General features: G+C 38.8%; 1 protein-coding gene across 8 annotated transcripts in view; it reads left to right on the forward strand.

Annotated features, from left to right (window-relative positions):
* Window positions 1-23,650, forward strand: part of esrrb (estrogen-related receptor beta) — a 50,954-nt gene that overhangs the window by 23,329 nt on the left and 3,975 nt on the right. For all 8 annotated transcript variants that reach the window (XM_083543962.1, XM_083543960.1, XM_083543961.1 and 5 more), the window contains 4 exons: window positions 330-446; window positions 9,626-9,736; window positions 10,695-10,856; window positions 21,843-22,112. In XM_083543962.1, coding sequence (XP_083400088.1) covers window positions 330-446; window positions 9,626-9,736; window positions 10,695-10,856; window positions 21,843-22,112 — 660 coding nt within the window. The remainder of the gene's footprint in view (window positions 1-329; window positions 447-9,625; window positions 9,737-10,694; window positions 10,857-21,842; window positions 22,113-23,650) is intronic.

Here is a 23,650-nt window from a genome sequence, read left to right on the forward strand (position 1 = left end):
TACAGTAGGTTCTTGCGTGTCATATGATTTGGCCTTTTTGCTTACCTCCATGTTCTTTTCTATGCCTTCTGTCATCTCTTATGACCAAATCAATTTATTGAAGAGAATAAGAGATCATTCTACAGATTTATGAATGAATTATGAATGATGAACAATATCTGACCTGATGAATATATTGATATAAGGTCTGAATAGATACATCTCAGGGCCCTATTGTGCAATACATATCCCAGGAACTGTTCTGCTTTAAGCTTGTATTTATGTGTTTTCTGAAAAAAACATGTATTAGACAACAGAGCTGATATTCCTTTAACTCGTTTTCTGCTCAGGTAACATAGAGTACAGCTGTCCAGCCACCAACGAGTGTGAGATCACGAAGCGAAGACGCAAGTCCTGTCAAGCCTGTCGATTTATGAAGTGTCTGAAAGTCGGCATGCTAAAAGAAGGTAATGAGCTTCTTAGACATTTCTAACTGGAAATCATGTTCTAGTTTTTTTTCCCTGTCCATCTAACAGACATTTCCCTGATTACCTCACGTGCAGGCTCCATGAATTGTATGTTTTATTCCATTTACATCAGCATCACTAAAAGTGTATCACATGACTGAACATACTTGTATACCATTTTGGAATTCCAAATTGGAGTAATCTGTACACTAGGGATGCTATTTTTGTTGCCGTTCTGACATATAATGAAGCTTAAAGTTATCCCTTTTGACAGCTTAACCAACTCTGTGTATACTTTTATTTTCTCTTAATAATACAGTATTCTGGCATTTTAAACAGCTGTCATGAGAGTTCTTTTGCCAGCACTCTACAAGACACAGTTCTGATGCTGATGTAAGAAAATGTAGTTGCTGATTTGCCAATGGGCTAATGCCAGTTCAGAATAGGGTTTAAGGGCCCTGTTGGCATGGCCCAGCTGTCCACCCTCTATGTCCCAGCCACAGAGCAGTAAATAATGCCTGTTGGACAGAGAGACAGAAATATGCTGAATAGGTCGATCTTTGCATCTGACTAATAGAAGTGTAACAGTATTCCGACTGGAAGGTCTTCGCCACGGTCCCTGAGCACACACTCCAGCCGCTCTCAGCTCTCCCCAGCATATTGATCTGCTAAATGTTTTCCGAACATCTCAGCTCCCTTCCTGTGGATGCTTTTTTAAAGTCTTGCCACTTGGGAATTCAGTGACAATTAAACATGCTGGTCATGGATTTAATTTTTTTTTCTTCAATCTTGGACAGGTTTCTTTCTTCCTACTGTTCAGCTCTCTGGAGGGTCCGTGTTTTCTAGTTTGTCTCTGCCTGACCAGCAACATGTCTTGTTATTATTGTTATTATTATTTTTGTTAGTAAAGTGGAATTCCTTTTGAATGAAAAACAGAAGTGGGCATTAGTGCAGAGAAATAATATGCTAGTTCAGTAACATACTTTGCATATTTATGTTTTATGGAATGCAAGAGGAATGTAATATAATGCGCCTTTTAAAATGGCCATATATTTTTATATAGTATCTGTAGGCGATATTGCATGCATACATTGAGAACTGGTGAATAGAATATCCGTTTTGGTGGTGTAATACACCCAATCCATCCATTTAGTGTCTGTAAATGGCTCTTCCTCAAAGCAGCAGAGTGCAATCTATATGGACCTAAGTGAGGTAACGAAATCTCTCAACTGCATGTTGAGATAGAGGGAAGGAGAGCAAGAGAGGGCGAGAGAGAGAGAGAGAGAGAGAGAGAGAGAGAGAGAGAGAGAGAGAGAGAGAGAGAGAGAGAGAATGAGGGAGTAATCGCATTACTAGCTGATGAAAAATTAATGGAAATATATTATCTAGAGGAATAAGAGACTAGAAAATAGGGAAAGATGGTCATAAATGAATCACCAGTGTCAGTGCAAAAAAATGAAGCTTAGCTTAAACAAGAGCCAGTCGACTACATGGTCATAGTCATGTAGAGCACATGGCAACCGGTCTGTATGAAATGATATACAATAAGTATACATTTCTCTCGGCCGATGCCTTTGTAGCGGATAATGCGCTGAGAGTATATCATAAAGAATTCAAATCATTCCCGAAATTATGGTTGAATAAGTGATTTGAAATTGAATTTTTTTTATTACATTCCTTCTTTTCCTTAAATTTAACATTTGTTATAATTTTGAATTGGTGGTTCCTTATTGCCTACGAATGAAAGCGTGCACAAATGTATAATATTAACCTACTTCATCTCTGTTGTTTAGACTATTTTTGCTCGTGGGATATTTCTCAATAAGAGTAGTCTTTAAATGCACCCCACACAGTTCTCAGAATAGTTTATTGCTCACAGGACCTAGATGTCTAAATGTGTCTGATAATACCACATGAGCTAATAGAAGCTTTTTAGTTGGGTGATTTATTCAGGATAGATTCTGTGCCAGAGAACAGTGCCATGTGGAGTACATAGCACACCTTTCTCTAATTTTCCTCTAGTCCTCCATTATTTAGAAAAGGTCGTATCTCCCGTCCTTACTCATTTTGTTGCAGATAGCTACATCCTCCTTCAATGTGACTCGACGTCTGTCCTCAGCATACCCCTTATTACTTATGAACAAGTAACTTGTAGCACTTAACACGAAGCTCTTAAGCTCCATCCATGTCAGTGCCAAGTGAGTCTGCATGTACCCACACTCTCACCTTCACCTATAATTTTCAAACACTATCAAAATAAGTAAATACATTTTGCAAATGAATATGAAGACGTGAAAGGCATCTTGCTGTGCATTTGGTATCTCTCCTCAACGCAAGGTCGTGCGTCTGTCTTCCTGCCTACTCTACGTGAGCGCGAAATCAATCAGGCATTTCAAGGAGACAAGAACAAAACAGAGACCCGTGTCCATCTCTCTGAAACTCTTCCTGTCGCTTGGTAACTGCTGAGGAGAAGACTCCTCAGCCTCCAGTCTGTGCTTTTTTAGTAGGTCAGAAGTGGAAAGGTCATGCAGTGAATGGATACCATGAAGCCTTATTATAAGTATGCAGCTTGTAGAAAATGCATCCTAGATCATAATTTTCAATGGTAAATAATTGTTCTTGCACTTTCTTCATGCTTGAGCTACCAGGGACCATCATAGGCTCAAACAAATGTAAATTTCAGAAAGAGTCCAAGTTTACGTTTATCACTTATTTTTCTGCATTAAATTGTTAAACATCCAGTCATTTTCAAAACAGAAAATAGTCATGTAATCATATGATGTAACACAATTTCATTGTGTTTTGGTGTGTGGTCAGACAGTGTAATGTTCTTAGAGATATGCAACAAAAGTCGGTCTGAAGCTCCAGTGAAATCGCTTCATTTCCTCCCGTCTGTATAAAAGAGGAAGTGATCAATAGATCTACTCAAATGTCAAGGACTACGTTTTTCTTTCCTCTGATCAATGGAAGAGGATCAGAGCTGAGATGATAGGAAAAGATTCTATTGAGAGATTACACTGATGTAATCCAATGGCTACAGTGCCTTAACAGACTAGCAGATCCATATATGTCTCTGATCCATACATGGAGTGTGAAATTTAGAGAAGAAATGCTGAACATGTCAAAAATAAATAAATAAGGCAGCGGAAATGCATGTTTAGGTTGAATTTAGTAAAAAATATACTGGCAAGTAAATCCTAGACAGAACCCAAACTAAGTATACAGAATAACAGCTACAATTAAGTAGAGATTGAATAGAATTAAATAATTAAATTAAATAGAGAGGTTAATGAAGCTAAGCTCTGATGTGGACAGTCTTCCCCAGCCACATGGTGACCCATGGTTAAGAAACAGACAGGTCTGTTTGATGATCCCAGAGAAACACTGACACCAGAGTAGCGTCCTGAATGTCTGTGGCTAGTGCTTACTATGGCTCCCCAATACCGCAGACCAACCTCCCAGGACACAGATACTAGATGCAATAGCTATTCCAAGCGTGAAAGATGATGTACGTTGGAGAATCCTCAGCGTCCAGTGTACTTAGGAGGTCTGCAAAGAGGGCTTGCCTCATCCGGTGGTTCAGGAATGACAAGCTAAAATTAAAACTACAGTATATAATAGCATTCATACTCTAACAGGATTAATTAGTGCGTTTGGTTCATCATCAACTCAGTCCCTAGTAAGATTAGCACGGGTCTATAATTTGCCGTTTTTCCGGTGGTAGTTAGACCTACAGATGGTAAACTGTCAGCAGATGTAACCACTTGTCCATCACAAGAGCATTGATTTGGCAAGCACAGTAAATATAAACACACTGGTGGACTTAACTGACTTCTGATTTAAATATCAGGATGGTTCAGAAATATGGCTGAAGCAAACCTTTTTCTAGGTTGTGTGAATGGCTGTGGAATGCACTTAAGTAAAGAGGGCCTTATGTACCATTTAGAGGGGTACTGACGGAAGGTGCTTTACTGAAGCCCATAACAAAGCCTAGCAGGTGTTGTTCATTTCGATGCCTTTTTTTTTTTTTTTTTTAACATTGTATGTCTTGTCCAAAACTACACTGCTTACACCTTTAGTCCATTTATCACTACTCCAATAGACTTACCACGTATTGTGGAACAAGAAAATGTTTCTTCAGTAGACAACACAGTTATTGTCTGCTATGTTGGATATGTTCTTCTAGCATAGAGGAATGGACAGTAAGCATTTTTAGAATCGCAACATGCATAAGGGTAAAAATGCCTCCATGATCTTTTTCTTGTAATGCACAGGCTTTCTTTATCATGGACCTCCTATTCATATTTGTATTTAGGTATGTTTTGAAATCATTACTCTTCATTCAAATGAATGTGTTGCATCCCTGGATCAGACTAAAATTGCATTTTTTTAATTACCCAAATTGTGCCAGTATGTACTTTATTAAGATTGGCTGATTTTTGTGAAAAAGCTTTCCAGTACCTTCAGCAGTTTATTCCCACAATGTAAAGAGGTGTATGAGTCTGTCAACTCTCTGGCTGCCAGGTCCCCTGAAGTTGGCCAGTGTTTTTAAGCCGAGCAGGTGAGAGGATTACAGCAGGCGATAACACATGTTTTCCACCAGAGAGGATTGGGAGGGAGCGGGTTGGGCATCCCACTTCTTCATGAGGCCTTAAATGTTGTATATTATCTCTACTGGAAGACAGACATATGAATGACTGCTCAACCACAACTAAAGCACCCCTGCATGGTTCGCCTACATTCATGCATGCCCTAGAGAGGCAAAATACAGGCACTCTTAAATTCAATGGAGAATAATCAAGGAACATAAGCAGAAATTCAGAGAGCAGCAGAATTGTGCTGTGTGGTGAAAGCCATTCTTCCAAATGGTGCGATTGTGGTTTTGCGGTTCTTTTTAGCGCATGCCTTTGAGGGTCACTAAGCCACAGGGTGTCAGTTTTCTTAGTTTGGGATTCAAATGAGTGCTCAAGAGTGTCTAAAAGTCTTCAATGGGTATTTCGGGCCACCAGCAGCCCATGACCTTATTCACCTAACTGGTGGTTGGTTTATCATCTGTGTTTGTTGCCGTGATCTTTGCAGTTTTAAAATGTTTGTGTCATTCCGATCCTAATTTCAAACAGTAAAAACATTTTTTTTTATGCATTGAAAATGAACAAAAAATGCATTGGAATAATCATCTGAATGAGAATGACTGTGAATTTGCACATGCATCTTAGTTTGTGATTCTGAGAGATTCCTATTATAAGGTTGCTAACTTGCAAGAAGACTGTGTGGTCTCCAGTCAGAATCATATTGCGTGCTGATTGTTAACCCGACCTGGTAGATGTAATGGCAATGATTTATTAAAGATAATTAAGTTCTTAAACATCTAAATGACTTTTGGAAGAACTCACTTCCAGTTTAACCTACCAGAGTGAGGGGAACCTGCTTTATCTTACATCTTTCAGGATTCCGTGGTTACTCTTTTAGCCTGTCAGTTTGTCTGTTACCTCTAGTTCCTTCTCATCATCACTCATGAGAATGAATGCCATGACATGCTTGCAAGGCATCAGGAGCTGCCAGTCAGGGGTCGTGTGAAATAGTGCTGACGAGGGGGTTAACGGCGGCAACCATGAAAGGCAGGGTTTGTTTGGCCCTGGGACATGGCCCTGTGCTTTTCCCAGCTAAAAACAAGTCCGCCTAAGCTCCTCTTGGCACTACCAATCATCCCAGCCATGCTGACACTTTCCCCTCTCCCAAGGGACAGGCACCCAGAACAGGTGATAGATCCAAAAATAAGGTTTCCTACCAACCCTCACTGGCCTTCTCGGACCGGCCCACACAAAGTGAGTAGGGACAGGCCCTTTTGTAGGGGCTGTGCTTGGTGAGGGATTATTATTGTTTTTGTAAGAAAGAGGAGCCTGGGGTCAGCTGGCCCTTGTCCGGCCCCAAGCACGGGGATAATCCCCATGCAAATGCCAAACGCTTTGGCCCTGAGCCCTTCTTCTCTTCATTGGCACCCCGCTCGCTTTGAAGAACTGACACCCAAAAGCCAAACGCTATCTGCTCTCCACCAGCAGCCATCAGAGCTGTACAACACACACTCACACACGTATACATGTACGTGCTTGTTGATTAAGCTTACAGTTGCTATGTCTGTAGTATGAAGCAATGCTAGAAGAACAAGAAAAGAGTGTGACATGCTCAGTTTCTCATTTGCATTTCAGCATGTCATCAGTGACCTGGCTGTCTTCACTTGTTTTAGGTTGTGATAACTAATTGGAATTGGCTAAAGTCACATTATGACATTGCAATTGTTATCATTGGTGTCAAGAGGGTTCACCTCATCACTTCCTCTACAATGCTCTTGAATGACAACTTTCCAAATTTGTCTTTCTGAGTCTGCACATTTTTTTCTCCTTCTTTTAAAAATGATTTTGGAGAAATGAGTCTTGAGAAAGAAGAGCATAAATTTGGTATGCAATATTATCGACTTATATGAATCATTAATTATAGCCACTCATATTAATCATTAAGTATAGCCACTTATGATTGTATACAAGGCTTTCGTGTTTTCATTTATATCAATGATTTCAGTCTTTCACTCAATTCACTCAAAATGGTATATTGGCAGTCAAGTGGCCAGCTGCGTTTACCTTCTATCACTCCAAAGAAGTATCAGTGAGATCACAATAGTCCTATGATACGCCACTAATTTTCCATTAGAGAACTCCATATCCTTTCTCCCTGCCTTTTACTCACTCTCTCACCCTGACCCTGTCTGAGTGTAAGAGAGACTGGCTAGTGCCAAGCTTTAATTCCTGTCAGCATCTGTTAATTATGGCGGGCACTGTTCTAATTAAAACAGATACCCATGTACCTCAGAATGTTCACACCGGCTTTTCCATGGCTGACACTAACATGTGACACAGAGATGAGCATGGGATGTTTCAGAGCACTGGACTCACACTGGGCCACATGCTCAACAAGACCTTCCAGGGAACAGGAAGAAAACATACCATGTGTAAAATATGTTCCTTCAGTGCTCTGACCGATTAAATTTAGATTTGATACATGCAAATAATGTATGTTGTGTATGAATGCTTACAGTTTGCATTTATTATAGCCTGATCATAATCTGTTGTATGTTAGATGTCATTAATAGTGTAATAATCTACTTTGTAAATTGTAATTTACTCTTTGATCTTTGCTGCAATGCTCATCTTCATGATTATCATAGTGAAATTAAACTTTTAGTTAGAAGAAATTAGATTTTTACTGCGATTTAGCAACCGTCAAATGATTTCCCAATGTTTGCTATGAAGGAGGTACCATAGGGACCAGTGGGTAATTAGGTTAGTGGGTTGTCAGTGTCAGGAAATTGAAAGACAATCCTAATCAGATTTCTGTTTCTAGGGAATCAAATAATTTATATAAGTAGGAGAAATCAGCTCGTTCGTCTGGTAAAACAATAATGCAGTTTGTTTCAGCTGTCTTTTGTTGTGTATGTGATTATTTTAAGTGAAACCGTCTCTCAAAAGGAAATTAAATGAATGATGAATATCAGGCCACATTGGAAAATGTCTAGGATGCGATTTTACAGGGACTATAAATATTCTGGAGAACAAAGAGTTGTTTGAGCTAGTCAATCTTTTTTCTACATTGAAAAAAAAAAAACTCTCCAGAGGGTTAACTGTACACCATGCACCTCTCTATTTCGATGTGGATTTCACTGGTAGTGTAATCACAGAGTCAAACATTTTATATGCTTTTCCCCTCACTCACTTTACTTTAGCTCTATTTTTTCCTCACCCGTCCTTATGCGAGGTCATTCTCTCAAATCTCGTGCTTATTGTGTTGATTTTTTTTTTTTCCAAGCCATTGGCAGGATGACATTAGCATAATTTTCAGTAGTAACACTCCAGTCTCATTTCCCATAGCTCTGGGATTCTAATATGATGAAATCATTTAGCAAGCGCTCCCCCATTCGACAGCTCAAGTAGTTGGACACGCTTTAAAGCCAGCGAGCTTCAAAGTGTGCTTTAAACTCATGAGAACATTACAGTGTGTTTATTTTCATCCAAAGCGTCGGTAATTTCGACTTTCAGGTTCATAATTCATCTGTAATGAATAGAACTGATTTTGTAACAGTATGCGTTTATGTGAACGGCAGAGATATGGATTTGCATGGTGTGAAATATAAAAATGTATTAACATTCTTATCAAATAATTGACTAATAAATAACAGATGTTGTGATGAGCATTGTGGCATTTACTGCACTACATTAGCTCTGAAGTGACTCCAGTCGGGTAGCAGGGGAAATGCACTGATAAGCTTCTACACTCATCCTGCTAGAGTTAGTTAAATAAAACCAGGCTGATTTATTGGACCTTGTATGTGTGTGTGTGTGTGTGTGTGTGTGTGTGTGTGTGTGTGTACACGACAGCATAGTAAGGTGTGCTTGGGTGTATAGATGCTGGCCAAGCTGTGTGTGTGTATATGAAATGAGTAAGTGTCTCAACTCCATGGTTAGCATGCTCAGTGGCTCTGCAGAAAAGCTAAATAATTAGAAGGCCGGTCTGTGAGATCATTGACCTTTGTTTAAATATTCATGTGTTTGTTGTGCAGTGGACAGTGGAGCAGAAGCAGCAGACTGCTCTCACATATGGAGCACTGCCACTCCTGTGACACACTCCAGCAAAACAAGCACCAGCCTGCCTCTGCACACTGTCCTCTGTCTCTTTCTCTCTCTCTCTCTCTCTCTCTCTCTCTCTCTCTCTCTCTCTCTCTCTCTCTCTTTTCACCTGCCACACACATGAGTCAGGGTATGTTTGCGTGTGTTTGTTGTACTTCTGCTTTCCCTGTCTTTCTTTGGTTTTAAGTGACCGTTAAGGAGATGGAATGATTTATTTACACTCTGATCGTGCTACCTAAGAGGATTTTAAGTGTGCATGCATGTGTGTGGGTGGGATGTGTGCTGGATTCCCAAACTGTTGCATCACATCAACTTGTTTCCCAATTTTTTTTCAAATAGGATTGAAATGAAGTAGTTTTAGATTAAATTGTCAATTTGATATGAATGAATTCATGCATTTGGTCTCAAATAAAACATTTGATTGTGCATACAATTTTCTGCATAGGTTACGTTATACTGTACATTATATAAACATATAAACCCTGCTGTTCTATGCTTATCCAGGTGTTCGTCTAGATCGTGTCCGAGGAGGCAGACAAAAGTATAAAAGGAGGATTGACGCAGAGAACAGCGCCTACCTGGGCCTCACTCTTCCACCTCCAGCAAAGAAACCATGTAAGATTTCTCTAACACGCAATCTCTCTCTCTCTCTCTCTCTCTCTCTCTCTCTCTCTCTCTCTCTCTCTCTCTCTCTCTCTCTCTCTCTCTCTCTCTCTTACTCACTCACTCACTCACTCAGTCAATCACTCACTCACACACACACACACACACACACACACACACTCACACACTCTCACACTCTCACACATCAATATCTGTATCTGGAGTAATAAAAGCTGCAAAAAACTGTTATGTAATTTTGTGTGGACTTAATCATTGAGGATATTTAACACTGTCCTTTTCTTTTAAGGACATTCACTCTTTTTTTGTTAGTTTTGCAAAGTGCTGAATAAATGTACACACAGCAGATTTTCATTCGAATGAAGAATAAATGCAAATGTTTCATATACAAACACTTCACACTGAAAAAAATCCATTACAGAGACCTGAAAAACAGACTTTTTTTTCACAACAGCACAATTTGGACATGGAAGTAGGTATTTTTCTGTTTGACTGCCTCTTTTTTCATCAGGGAAAGCTCACAGACCCGAACATTGTTCCATATTTACAAGTCTCCTGAATCAATACTCAGTTGTTACTGGGTTGTTGTTGTTTTTTTTTTTCATTCTTTTTCAGCTGCCTGAATTGGATTTAAACTAATGACCTGTTCTACAGAGTAATATAGAAATCCTCACACTAATATTATATGACCGTGATATTTTTATTATAATAAATAAATTAACTAACCCTAACCCTAAAGTTAATATTTAAATTCACCAATGGCATAATTACCAACTAACACACACGATGGCAGTATAGTTCATAAAATATCCAGATACGTGATCATGTGTTGAAGTGCTCTTTCATAAAAGGTGATTATGTATCCTTACTTTTTGTTCCTTTAAGGATTGTTCTAAATTAAAAGCTAATCAGAATATACATCTGTGTTTCTTGTTCTACTCTTCTTTCTCAGTGACAAAGATTGTGTCTCACCTGCTGGTAGCAGAGCCAGAGAAGATCTATGCCATGCCAGATCCCACCATGCCCGAGAGTGACATCAAGGCACTGACCACGCTGTGTGACCTCGCAGACCGCGAGCTGGTTGTTATCATTGGCTGGGCCAAGCATATTCCAGGTGAGTTTGCATTAGATGTGTTTCTTGCAGAGAAATATACTGCTTAGAGTTTAACTGATAGATTGATGAGAATGACCATTGCTGCTAAAAAATTAAGTCATTACTGCCATGCCATGTATTCTCAAACATGTGTATTTAAGTCATGGCATGGAATCTAAATGGATGGTGCAAAAATCCTGCATCCTGTCTTGGAAAAGTGGACGTATATTCATCTAACGTTTTTTGATGCACCGTGGTACACTCCTTACCACCAGACAGTACACTTCAAGCCTGCCTGACATTATACATTCTTTTATTTAAAATGTAGGCAATACAGTTGAAAATTCCATGGGCATATAAGCAATTTCTCTGGGAATCAACTTTGTTGCAAAATTGGTTCACTAGATTACTGAGTTTAGATTTTATTGAGGTTGATTTAAAGAATATTTATTGTCAGTCTCGCCATATACAAGTATACACTATGAAAAAAAAAAATTCTCCGTGGCATTGGTGTGACATTACAGTGGTCACAGACAGAAATGTTTCCAACCGGCAACATGTACTGCAACAATTCAAGTCAAGTCAAGTTTTTTCTATAGCGCATTTCACAACAGACATTGTCTCAAAGCAGCTTTACAAAAATCAACACTTAAGGTGAATGGTGTGTGTTTATCCCTGATGAGCAGGGAAAACTCCCTTAGATGTAACGAGGAAGAAACCTTGAGAGAAACCAGACTCAAAAGGGGAACCCATCCTCATTTGGGTGACATCAAAAGTTTGATCATAAAACTTTCAACAATACAGAACACTGGAGAGTGAGAACTTACATGAGTACTGGAGTATAAGATTATAAGTAATGTTCTTTCTACAGTCTTCTACAGTCTTTATGGTTATAAAACTAGAAGCTCTGAGCAACTAATAAAATAGCTCAACATTTGTGATCATCACAGATCCAGCACCAGCTTCTCCATGCCAGAGCCTTTAAACACTCCAGGAGGTCCAATGTCAAAGTGGTAGTGGGATCCAGTTGAGAAAGACAATGTGGTAGTACAATAGACAAAAGTAACAGTATATCCAAAAAACTGGACAAATACAATAAATACAGAAAAAAATTGTAGGATGCAGGAAATATAATACAACCACACAATATGTGGGGTATAATCACCACTATCTTTTTTTTCCTTTTATTAAAGTTTTTTGTCTAACTGCCAAGAATGATAGAAGGAATGAGTGTTCAAATGCAGTTCTACATGAAGATGGTACCATTTTGGGATCTGTCAATGTAAAAAAAATAAATAAATAAAAAAAAAAAGCATTTCATCACTGAATGTTACAGAATGTTGTAGATGTTACATCAAAGGGTAGATTTGGTGACATTGTGTATTTTTAATTTTACCAGCAACACCATGTGAACAAATTTGTCGCAAAGACTGGCAGCTATAAGGGCTGAGGAATTAGTGTAAAGGCATCTAACATGGTGTCTGGTATCTTCCACTTATTCTAGCTAGATATTTTTAAATAGACAGTAAGCACTGCCTCATCCAGACTAAAATAAAACAATTTTTTTTGTGCTTTAATGTAGGAAATGAAAGATACTTTAAGGGAGTGTAGGTTTTAATCATGCCATTATGGCAGTGGAAGGAATTACAGTAAACTTATGCGAATGTTAATTAGAATAATCCAGTATTTCATTTCACCTTTTATGTTTCAGCACCTGTCCACATTACGCAAAATAATGTTTAATATGGAGATTATATATCTGCTGGAATCCACATTAAAAAGGGTCTGTTACATTTATACCTTCTGGCTATTATATAGTTCATACCAATAACCATGATAATTATCTGTGCAAGGTTTTAACATTTCAGTTATAAAAATAAAAAAAGTGAAACTGACCAACAGAAAGACCAATGCACAACTCGGTTACGTTTTTGGGGAGATGGTAATCGGGAAGCTCGTGAAATGTTATCTAGTAAGAAGATTAAGAAGACTTTGATCCCCATTCAGTCATTCTTACAAATGCGCACGCGCACACACACACACACACACACACACACACACACACACACACACACATTGCAGTGCTGTGTCAGCGCAGAAAGAGTTTAGCAAAAAAGCTTAGCCACAGATCGCTTAGGACCTATATATATATATATATATATAGAGAGAGAGAGAGAGAGAGATATAGATATATTATATTTTCAGTTCTGTTGTTTCAAGACACTGGAAATCTAAAATTATCTGAATCCAGGTTCGTCTTTACAGACTCACACAAAATGTCCAGAAATGTTTTTTTTTATTTTTATCCCATATCTCTGATAACATTTAATTTAGTATATGATATATTTTAGGGGGAAATAAAACCATGTGCAGTTTTTGCTAACCCAAAACATGGTACTATGGTTTTATATAATACAACATGGTATTTGTTGTAGTAACTGTAGGCCAAAATGAAAAGATGGTTAGATTTAAATTTACATAGTGCTGTCAGTCGTCTCCCCAGTGACACTGTGTTGCACATGGAGGCTGATTGAGTTGGGTATCGTTGTTGTATCGCTATGATTCAACCCCAACAGCGAGCAGGCAGGCAGTGGCTCCTCCCCACTGCGAGGCTACTGATTACATTCTGATAGATTTTCAGCCCTTTGGCAATGGAATTAAAAAAAGATTAACAGTTCATTATAAAGTGGCAAACATTGATTAGGACGTTGACAGATGGCCAATGACCAACATCCAAAGGTAACAGTTTATATGTCCAGAAAATTGGCACTTAACTTCCTCAATTGATTTTTCATTGTCCATTTTGTGAGGATAACATTTGAGCAGTTTATGAAAAAGTGGCAAATTTCTCTAGAATGGTCCTATCCAGCACTAATCTCAGAGTGCTTGAGAGATGCACATGGACAACAGCAGTGTGTAATCATCTAATTTTATAGCATCATAACTAGTACATTATTAATATTCTACTGCTGTATGTCATCCACCAGATATACATAAGTGCATTGCATTTAATTGTACAGATCAGGATCAGTAGATTCCCCAATACTCTCTCTGAAATTTCTTGCTACACCATAGGGCCAGTGATTTTGTGATGTTTCCCCTTTGCTTATAAAACACAATTTACAGTAATTTGTGACACACAATATACAGTAATTTGCGTTTTATAAGCAAAGGGGAAACATTTGAAGCAAACAGTTACACAAGTAAGCATCGGCCTGTCATTAAGGATTTTTTTATCATAGAGAGTGTGCATACTTTGAATAAATTCTAAGCAGAAAGCCTGGGTTAGTCTTTAAGTTAAAAATAAAATAACTAGCTTTTCCAGAAAAAGAATGCCTACCTTTTTAATACGTTTATACACTTTCTATCTTCCTTGTCACTTATTTGCCGTATTTATTATTATATGATTGGCACAATTACTCATGTCATGCAAAGTTTATCTACAGTGCTCTATGTTTGTCACATTTATTATAAAATTAGTTTTTTTTTGTTTTGTTCTTTACACAGTTCTGTCTGTCATCTGCACATCCTGGATAACAACTATATATAGTGAATTCTTCCCCAATCTGCCATAAATTGAATTGATAATTAATCCCTGAGTTGAACAGCTCAGCACTGGTTGACCTGGCAATGCGAGAGTGCACTCTGTAAATAGTTTGAGTGACGTCTGGCATTGCTGTGCTTATTACGGTCGATGTGTGGGAAATGTTGACAGATGGCTTTTTTACTCCCAAGGTGCTAAAGACCTTTCACATACATGCGGCCATTGCTTGTTCTTCTCCATCTCAAATTTCACAGTGTCCGACTGACAAAAGCATTACTGTAGTTACTTACAGCCTGACACACTATAAAATGCAATCTGGTTACCGATTTGGAGAAAGTACAGAGAAAGTCAACGGCTGAAAAAAAGAAATCCTCTCTAAGGGACCTCGTAGGCTGCTTTGCTTTGGTGAACATCGTAAGCACGGAAAATAGAAAAGTAGTGGCAATGCTGATATTGCAAGAACTTATCACAGCGTCAGTAGTCAGATTTCTGTGGCTGAAGTGCTACACTGAATGTTAATGTCATATGCCATGGTTTGGAATAAGGCTTTACACTCTGCATCTTGTGCAACCCAGTTGCTTCATCATATTAGACAGCTGTTAGTCTCCTGCCTCCAAGCCCCAGATTCAGAGGGCGGGATTTTTTCCACTAGGGAATTCTGGCCTGAGAGAGTCTGCAGAATTGTTTCCCACATGATCCTGCTGCAGCCATAGTAGCTGTTCTTGTCCTGTGATGCATCTCATTTTATGAGCGAGTTTTTGTATGAACTTACACATTTTTTTTTTTTTTTTCTTCAATGCAATGCTTTGTACTTTCTAAATTACTGGAAATTTGGCTAAAATACATAACACAATTTGAAGCTTTCTAGAAATAGAAATTCCATAGTCTTCATAGGTATAGAGATCTGAGAACCTTATTAAAAATGATCACCTCTCAAAGCTTACAGCTATCATATCTCAGCACACACCTCATGGCACAAGATTACTCCTATCTTACCCCCGTTCTCCCCACCCACCCAAAGCTCGCTGTTTTCTCTTTGCCATTAAATTGTGAAATCTCCTTACTGTGTTGCAGAGGCTGATCCCTCTCAAGCTGTGTAATCTCCTTGTAATGGAGTGTGAATACTGCCGGCCGATAAATCAGCACCTCATCAGCGGCCTTTATTAAATATAGACACCAACAGACAGGCCTTAGTATATTCAATTTACCCACTGACGGAGGCTTTAGCAGCCCAGATCAAGATGGATGGAGCAATCAGGTGTAGGCCCAGGCCTCACGCCCAACGCTTGAGATGCAGCATGCAGGGATGGAGATTTGAAGGGGGGCTTCCGGGACCATGCAAGGGACATCTGCTGCTCCGGGGCGGGGTTACGCTCAGAGAAAGGGCAAGATCTATTTTTGTTGTGTTAGCGCTGTCAAAGCAGAGTTTGTTTATGTGCACGGGGAGGGAAATGTGTGGGCGTAAGTACACATACCTCCTGTAAAAACCTTCACAAAATCAAATACTTCTACCTTATCCATCAGTCATTTAAATGTACTTATCTGTCTAATGCGTTTATGTAAAGCAACTTACAACCAATACCTGATAAAATGCTTCGCAGTTAAGGGTTGTTTCTGTATTGAAGTACCAGGTAGTGTCAGCTTGGCTTTGCTGGGATTTGAACTTACAACCTCCTGATCAGGAGCTTGGACACCACAAATTCACACCTTAGGGCAATTTACTGAAACCCAACTACACTGTATCTCAATCTCAGGACCGAACACTGGACCCTGGTGCTCTTTAGAATAAGCTTAACTTAAATTAATTTTTAATTCAATTAGATTTTTTTTGTTGGTAAAAACAAAACATCAACACATTGCAGTGGGTCTTTTTTGGCCAGACATTTTACACAGTAGTCAATAGGACATGGCTACTCATTAGCCAGTGAATCTGCTCAGCAGCAGAAATAAATGAAGTGTAATTACATGACTGATTAAGGATCGTCTCTTCCTTGTCACTGAGCTAAACAGAGATATATAATGTCCAGTGAAGACAGTGGCTCTCTGGGGAGGACTAAGTAGCAGTGGAGTCAGGTCAGAAGGTCAGAAACAGCAGATTAAGACAAGGGGATTACTGTATTTAACATTACGAAACTTCATATCGTTCACACTCCACTGGCCAAATGACCCATCATCGTGGCATGTGCTCATGTCTAATGGGCTTCTTATCATTTAAAGCACTGATACTGTAGATCTCAGCTTGAAGAGGCTTTCTATTTTAATGTATTCTGGCCGAACAGATCTAAATGTCGACGCTAAATAAATGTCAGAGCCTTGTTTTGTATTATTACAATGCTTAGTGAAGGGCAAGAGTTTAAGATATTTTATTTGGACATCTTTCTTTGACAGTTTATTCGTTTTAGAAAATAACTGAAAATAAATTGAATGTGTTGCATTTATTATGGGTTGAAATGCAATTTGATCAAATCTGATATGCGTCTAGCTCCTCTACTGTCTCTCTGAACAGACTCGCATCAAATTAAGCATCATTAGTGATGGAGTCATGCAAACTGCAAAAGAATGGTTAAGAATAAGAAGAGGAGGCTTCATATTAATGGCCTTTCTCTCTCTTTAGGATTTTTGTGATCATTCATTTATGTTTGTTTTCCTATTGTTTACGCGTTACTCTTACCCAGCCCGATGGCGCAGACATGCCGTACTCCAATATTATATACATTTATATCGAACGTGACCTCAACTTAAGGTCAGTGGAAATGACAGAGGCTCATTTAAGTTTAAAAGATTGAAAGCATAAACAAGTCAGTCGACGCAGCAATGACATGCGGGTGAAACAGGGATGCTCAGCAGGCAGCAGACTCCTTTTGGAAATACAACCGTGGGGAAGAGCTCTCGGCAGGTTATGCCTTCGATAGCTGATGGCTAAAGCCAACATATAAGACTGTATGGCTTGTCTCTCTGATTAGGAGCCATGATAGAGCAGTTCTGTGTCTAAAGTGCTGGAAGTAAAGCCTTTTCTCTTTTTTTATGGCTCTTTTTCTGTCACTCTAACTCAGTAATTTATCTGTTTGCTTTGGCTTTTTTTTTGCGTTTCTCTTTTTTTTCTGCATAGCTCTTGAAGTGTGTTGTGCATTTTCTTCTCTCTGTCTCTCTCACTCTCTCTCTTTCACTCACACACTCACTCTGTCATCAGATTGAGGGTGAAATATGAGGGGGTGCAGCTGGAGGGGGCCACTATACCTCGTAATTACATCTCTTTTTATGAGCACTGCTAATGGCCCTCAGGGATAAGGAAACAATAATAAATTAATATGAATATTAAGTTCCGCTCAACACGAATGTGGAGTACTTAATTTCAGCCCCTCTCCTGGTGGACAAAATGACAAAATGCATCCTGCTGATTGATCACAGGATGAAAGTTAAGTGCAAATGCCAAATCATGGCTTCTATATCTTTGGAAGCTATTTTACATCTGATACAAACAGTTTGAACGATACGATTCGGATTCATCCAAGCATTTATCCTTTGTATCCAATTTTTGTCAATACCGCGCATTGTGTTTATTTTAATGTTCATGTTGTAGCAAACGTAGTTAGCAAGTCTGTCACCCTAAAAAGATATAAACATCAGCAGTACAGGATTCCACATAAATTCAGGAGGGCATGAGGTCAAGGAGGAAATACAATTTCATATATAAGCTTGTAAATGTGTTAGGATTAAAAGTTGCTGTTTTGCTGTTATTTTATTTATAAAGGACTTCTGGGGCTATAAAAGTCTTTCTTCTTTTTGCAGAGCTGAGGCTTTTACCCCGTTTCAGAAACGTTGACTTTGACTCAATGGGCATGAAATATGTCACTGAGAGCCAGCCAAGCCTGTCTTTGTTATAGCTGCTGTTTCGAGCGATGAGCTTTATTGAGCTGCATAAAAACAAGCTAAAAACTGATTACTTTTTATACTAGTGTTGAAGACAGACCCGCACAGGGGATTCGTTCACAGACTTGATAAATTGAGTTTTCAAAAACATTTCAGCCTTGATATGAAAATGTGTGGTATGTGAACGGGCATCTCACTCGGCTGAGCGCTAAGATGATGATGTTACAAGGCAACTAATAAATTTGTAAAAACTATACTAAATGCCATAATTAAAAAGAAATCCAGCATATAATATATTGATATAATACTAATAATAAATGCCTATATAACCTTAATAGGTTAAGCCAGACACTCAAACTATCCTGAGGTCATGGTATATACTGTGCTGGTTCCATGCTTTTTGCATCTGTTTATCAGTGTAAGCAATCAGTCACTAGTCCTGCTTGCTGGTAGAGGGTCTTACCTGCATTTCAAGCCATGTTTTGTTAAATTCTAATTTAAAATAAACTGAATATCAACTGAAAAGACTCTGATATTAAAAAAAAATTGTTTGTGGTATTTGCGTAAGGTAAACCATTTTCAGCGTGTGGAATGAAGTTCAAAGTTTTAGTCTTGACTCATTAAACATTTGTCTGATAAGCACATAAAACCTTAAAAAAAAAAATCCAGATTTTTGAAAAATAATTATTTTAAATATATGATTTTTATTCTGTAACATTGTATAAGATCCATGCAACATTATATAATTGTATTACCTTCACTGCTGACTATTTTTTTTTTCTTGTTTTTTCTTGTTTTTTCTTTATTTTTTTTTACCTGAGGACAATGTTTGTTACTGAAGGCAATTGCTTCTAAAACTGAGATGATGTGCATTACATTACCGTCTAAAGCTAATGTCTATCGACACTAAGCACTCTGTTTGTGAATTTGCCAAAGGCATAGACGCAGCAGCTAGGCTCTCTAGGTCAATATTGTGTCATGTTTTGTCAAAGCACACAGGGGCAGTTGGTTGGAAATTAAGATGTAAATATTGATATTGCATTAGTGCTGGAATCGCCAGCTACTCTTGCATTTTAGCAAGGCTCTGCGGAAGTGCCCAGGCCCGAGCACCATTTGACCTAGAGAGTCGGAAAGTCACTTCATTACTTGATTAAATTGAGTGGAAAAAGGCGAGAGGAAAAACACAAGATCCCATTTGGAGTGATAATTCAGTATTGTGGAAGGAACGAGAGCACGAGAGCGAGAGAGAGAGACTGGGTGGGCAAAACGCACCGTTCCGCATTTCACCGTCTCACAACAAACCGTAACAGACGATTAAACGCCGGGCCTTTCAGTGTGTGTAATTGCTGGCAGCCGAGTGTGATGGGTGTGTAGAGTTGGATGTGTGGTGCTCAAGGGATGTTTTGTTGTGTTTTTGTGCATGTCGAACATCGCACACCCTCGCTTATCCTGTCAGGTCCAAGGAGAGCAGCATGGCTCATTGATAAGCCGTCTTAGTGATTGTCATGCAAAGTTTATGTGCTGATAAATTTGTGTTGTGTATGTATTAAAGATGTAACGCAGTACCACTATCTCTGTTTTGTGCTCCAGATATTTGGATTTGGATTCAAACCTTGTGGCCTTAACTGGAAGGGTTTTTGTATGTTTGTGTGTCTGTTTTTTTTTATATATATATATATATATATATATATATATATATATATATATATATATATATATATATATATATATATATATATATATATGAAACATACCACTATATTACATTACATTCTATTTGTTTCTACCTGTCTGCAATAGAACAAATGTAGATAGACGTCTCTGTGGATCTTTCTGACCGCTATGCACTTCCTATGCTTCCATTGATAATCAGAGAAATCTGTTTCTTTCATTATCTGTTCAGTTTAAATAAGATTGGGTACATTCCCAGTATGCATATACACTGCACGTGTGCGATTGTTTTATATCACAGCAGAGCGCACGATAAAACATGCTTAGCAACCGTTTAGACATATTAAGTGTTTAATCTTTACTCTTCAGTTAGTTGGGCGGATTTATGCATTAAGTTTGTTGTCAGGCTTCCACTCTGTCTTTTCTTTTTTCTCTTTTCCACCTCCACTCTGGCCCTATTGATTCCCTTTCACATTGTGAGGGTCCCTGAGGCGCTGATCGCAATCTGTTAATTAATGTATCCCCCAGCACACGCAGCTAGTGTTCGCCCCTCTGATAAGGGAAATTAAACACTCAGGTACCCCCTTTTTTCCCTTTTGCCTCTTCTTCTCTCCTCCATTCTGTCTCTCAAACACGCTGCCACCACTCCAAAGTGTCACACGTGGAGCAGATAAACATCACCCTCTTCAACTCTTTCTCAATCAAATCATTTATATGAAAGCAGGAAAAACATTGGAGGCAGGTATTGCATGTGACCCAGTCAATACTGTAATCTATCACCTTCCTAATCACGTGGTGGCAGACAGGACTGCAACAGTAAACTTGTAAAAGCAATCATTTTAATCATCAGATGCTGCAACCAGTGCTAATATACTGTCAGGATGGAGATGCCTGGCAGGCACTGAGTGAAGGGAAAGAATAGAAGGGAGGGGGTTTCGATGCTGCCAGAGGGCTGTGAAGAGTTTATCGACAGGTGAGGGCAGAAGGAAAAAGGATGAGATGGTTATCAGTGCATCCCCATGACACACTGCCTTTAGCCACTTTGAAATCAGGTAGCTTGCCGGGGATTAGTGATTTGCCTCATTCAGGAATTATTATTTAATTTTTAACTGCACAAAATTTTAGTTCTCGGACTGAAGTGCTTGTCAAAAAGTATTTTTCAAAATGATTGCCAGTTTTGGTCCTTCTAGATCTCCTGGATTTGATGATGTCACTGTACACTGAATGTGTTTTAAAAGAAAGAGATTTACAGGGAAGTCACCTTGCTAGTCTATTATAATGACTTACACATTAGTTACAAAATTTGAATGCTTTTTGTAGTTGAAGTTGTTTGTACTTTTTTTTTATTCTAGTCAATTTCTTATTGATTAGAATAAAAAATAATTTATGGTTGTTGCATCGATTTATTTAATTATTTTCAAGTCACAATATTAATGCTATTGAATGCTTTTAGGCCTCTGACAACAGACATGTTATTTTGGGAAAAAATAATTAACTGACGGTTTCAGCATCAAATGACAAAAAATAAAAATTACTAGATAAAAAGAAATACAATTGAAACTTAGAAATAAATAAAAAATGACCGAGCAGAATTTATGGCTTAACTGTAGTGTTCACAATTTTTGACTTCTAACTACATTAAAGAGAAAAAACAAGTTTTTATTCTTTCTTTAAAAATGCAGCACCAAACTCTAACGAAATTTAGTTTGAAATGAACAAATGACACAGAATGTAAGAATACACATTAACATTGTCATAACTAAATATCAGAACTGATATGAGGGACAGCTTAACCATGTTTGCTAAAAGATGTAGTTTTTGTTTTATTCTCTGTGCTGACTACGGTTTTCTTTTCATTAATGTCGGCAACTTTGGAACAGGCATTGACAAATTAAACACCATGTCTCATTTGTGTGCCTCAGGTTTTTCCAGCTTGTCACTAGGAGATCAGATGAGTCTACTGCAGAGCGCTTGGATGGAGATTCTGATCCTGAGCATCGTCTTTCGCTCGCTGCCCTACGAAGACGAACTGGTTTATGCCGAGGACTACGTGATGGACGAAGAGCACTCCCGGCTTACGGGACTGCTGGACCTTTTTGTCTCTATCCTGCAGCTTGTGCGCAAGTACAAGAAGCTGAAGGTGGAAAAGGAGGAGTTTGTCACACTCAAGGCCATTGCTCTCGCCAACTCAGGTAGATCTGATGGCATAGAATTCTAATTTGTATTATCTAAGGAAGCTTTATTATAACAGAGAATTCCAGAAAATATGGGGATATTTCACCATTCCAGGTTGATGCAGATATATAGACTGTGATCATTTATTATCACAAATGTATTAGATTCATCTTCATGTTTCTGTGTGAAAAGCATGTTGGTTGAATTGTTGTTTGAAGTCCAAAACTACCCTGAGAGATGCACCAATTTAAACAAAATAACCTAAGAATAGAGTTCATCCTGAACGATCTCTTATCTGCGCCATCTTGATGTGGCCTTCTAAATTGATACAGCTGAGATAAACATGAAGGACACACGGAAAGAGAAAGCGGACGAGGGAGGAGGGAGCATTTAATTGAACGCCTTCCGTGTTCTACCATTCCTCCATTTGCTCTTTCTCTATCTCCATAACTGTAGCCACGGGGCCCTGCAGCCACAGGAGATAAATTTAGCATTTCATTAGGAGCGTAGGGGCTGTCAATAAAATGTGTTAAGTCGAATGGAATGAGTATCAGGGAGTGATGGGCCTCGTTTGTTCCAGGGAAGAAGACGAGGCGCCTGTATTGACAGCATGCTTTTCAGAAGGCACGGTCTGTCCCTCTCTGATCAATGTCTGGGCAGAGCCCGCAAGCAAGCATTCTCTATCCCTCTATCTCCCTCTATAGCTCTCTCTTTACCTCTCTCTCTCTCTCTCTCTCTCTCTCTCTCTCTCTCTCTCTCTCTCTCTCTCTCTCTCTCTCTCTCTCTCTCTCTCTCTCTCTCTCTCTCTCTCTTTCTCTCTCTCTCTCTGCCTCTCTTTTTGTTTGCCGGAAAAAAGAAAAATGCTGAGGGTGGGCTTTGCTTTACTTTCGGATGACAGACCTTTTGCAGAGAGGTGGGGCCGGGAGGATCAGGATGGGGGGAGGAGCAGAGCGTGCCGAGAGCTCAAACAAGGGCTCTGTGCAAAGGCTCTCATGGGAGTGCCTCTGTCTGACAGCTGTGAAAATTCATAGCGATTGATTTTGTAATTAGCAGTTTATCAATCGGATCGACGCGGCCTCTCTGATGGATTGCAAGGAAATTGTTTCTTCAAAGTTGTTTTTTTAATGCTCCCCATACACACACTATCTCTTGGGCACAAAAATACGAATGCTCCATCCTTTATTTCTATCTGTCCTGCTCTGGCACACACACACACACACACACACACACACACACACACACACACACACAGAGAGACAAAAAGACACACACACACACACACACACACACACACACACACACACACACACACACACACACAGACACAGACAAAAAAAACGCACACACCTTAAAGATGTGAGATTCATGTGAGAATAAACTCTCAAACATTGCCTTCATATAAATATTCTACAAATAGTACAATCTCAGTATTATATACATGATGTGTTTAGATCTCACATATAAAGCCATTAAATGCCCGTGCTTGTCACTGTCATATACGAAGACTAGAAAGACTAACAGTATAAAATCACTTTCTCAGAACAGTTTTTTTATT

This window comes from Silurus aristotelis (assembly GCF_946808225.1).
Source record: "Silurus aristotelis genome assembly, chromosome: 6".
NCBI lineage: Eukaryota > Metazoa > Chordata > Actinopteri > Siluriformes > Siluridae > Silurus > Silurus aristotelis.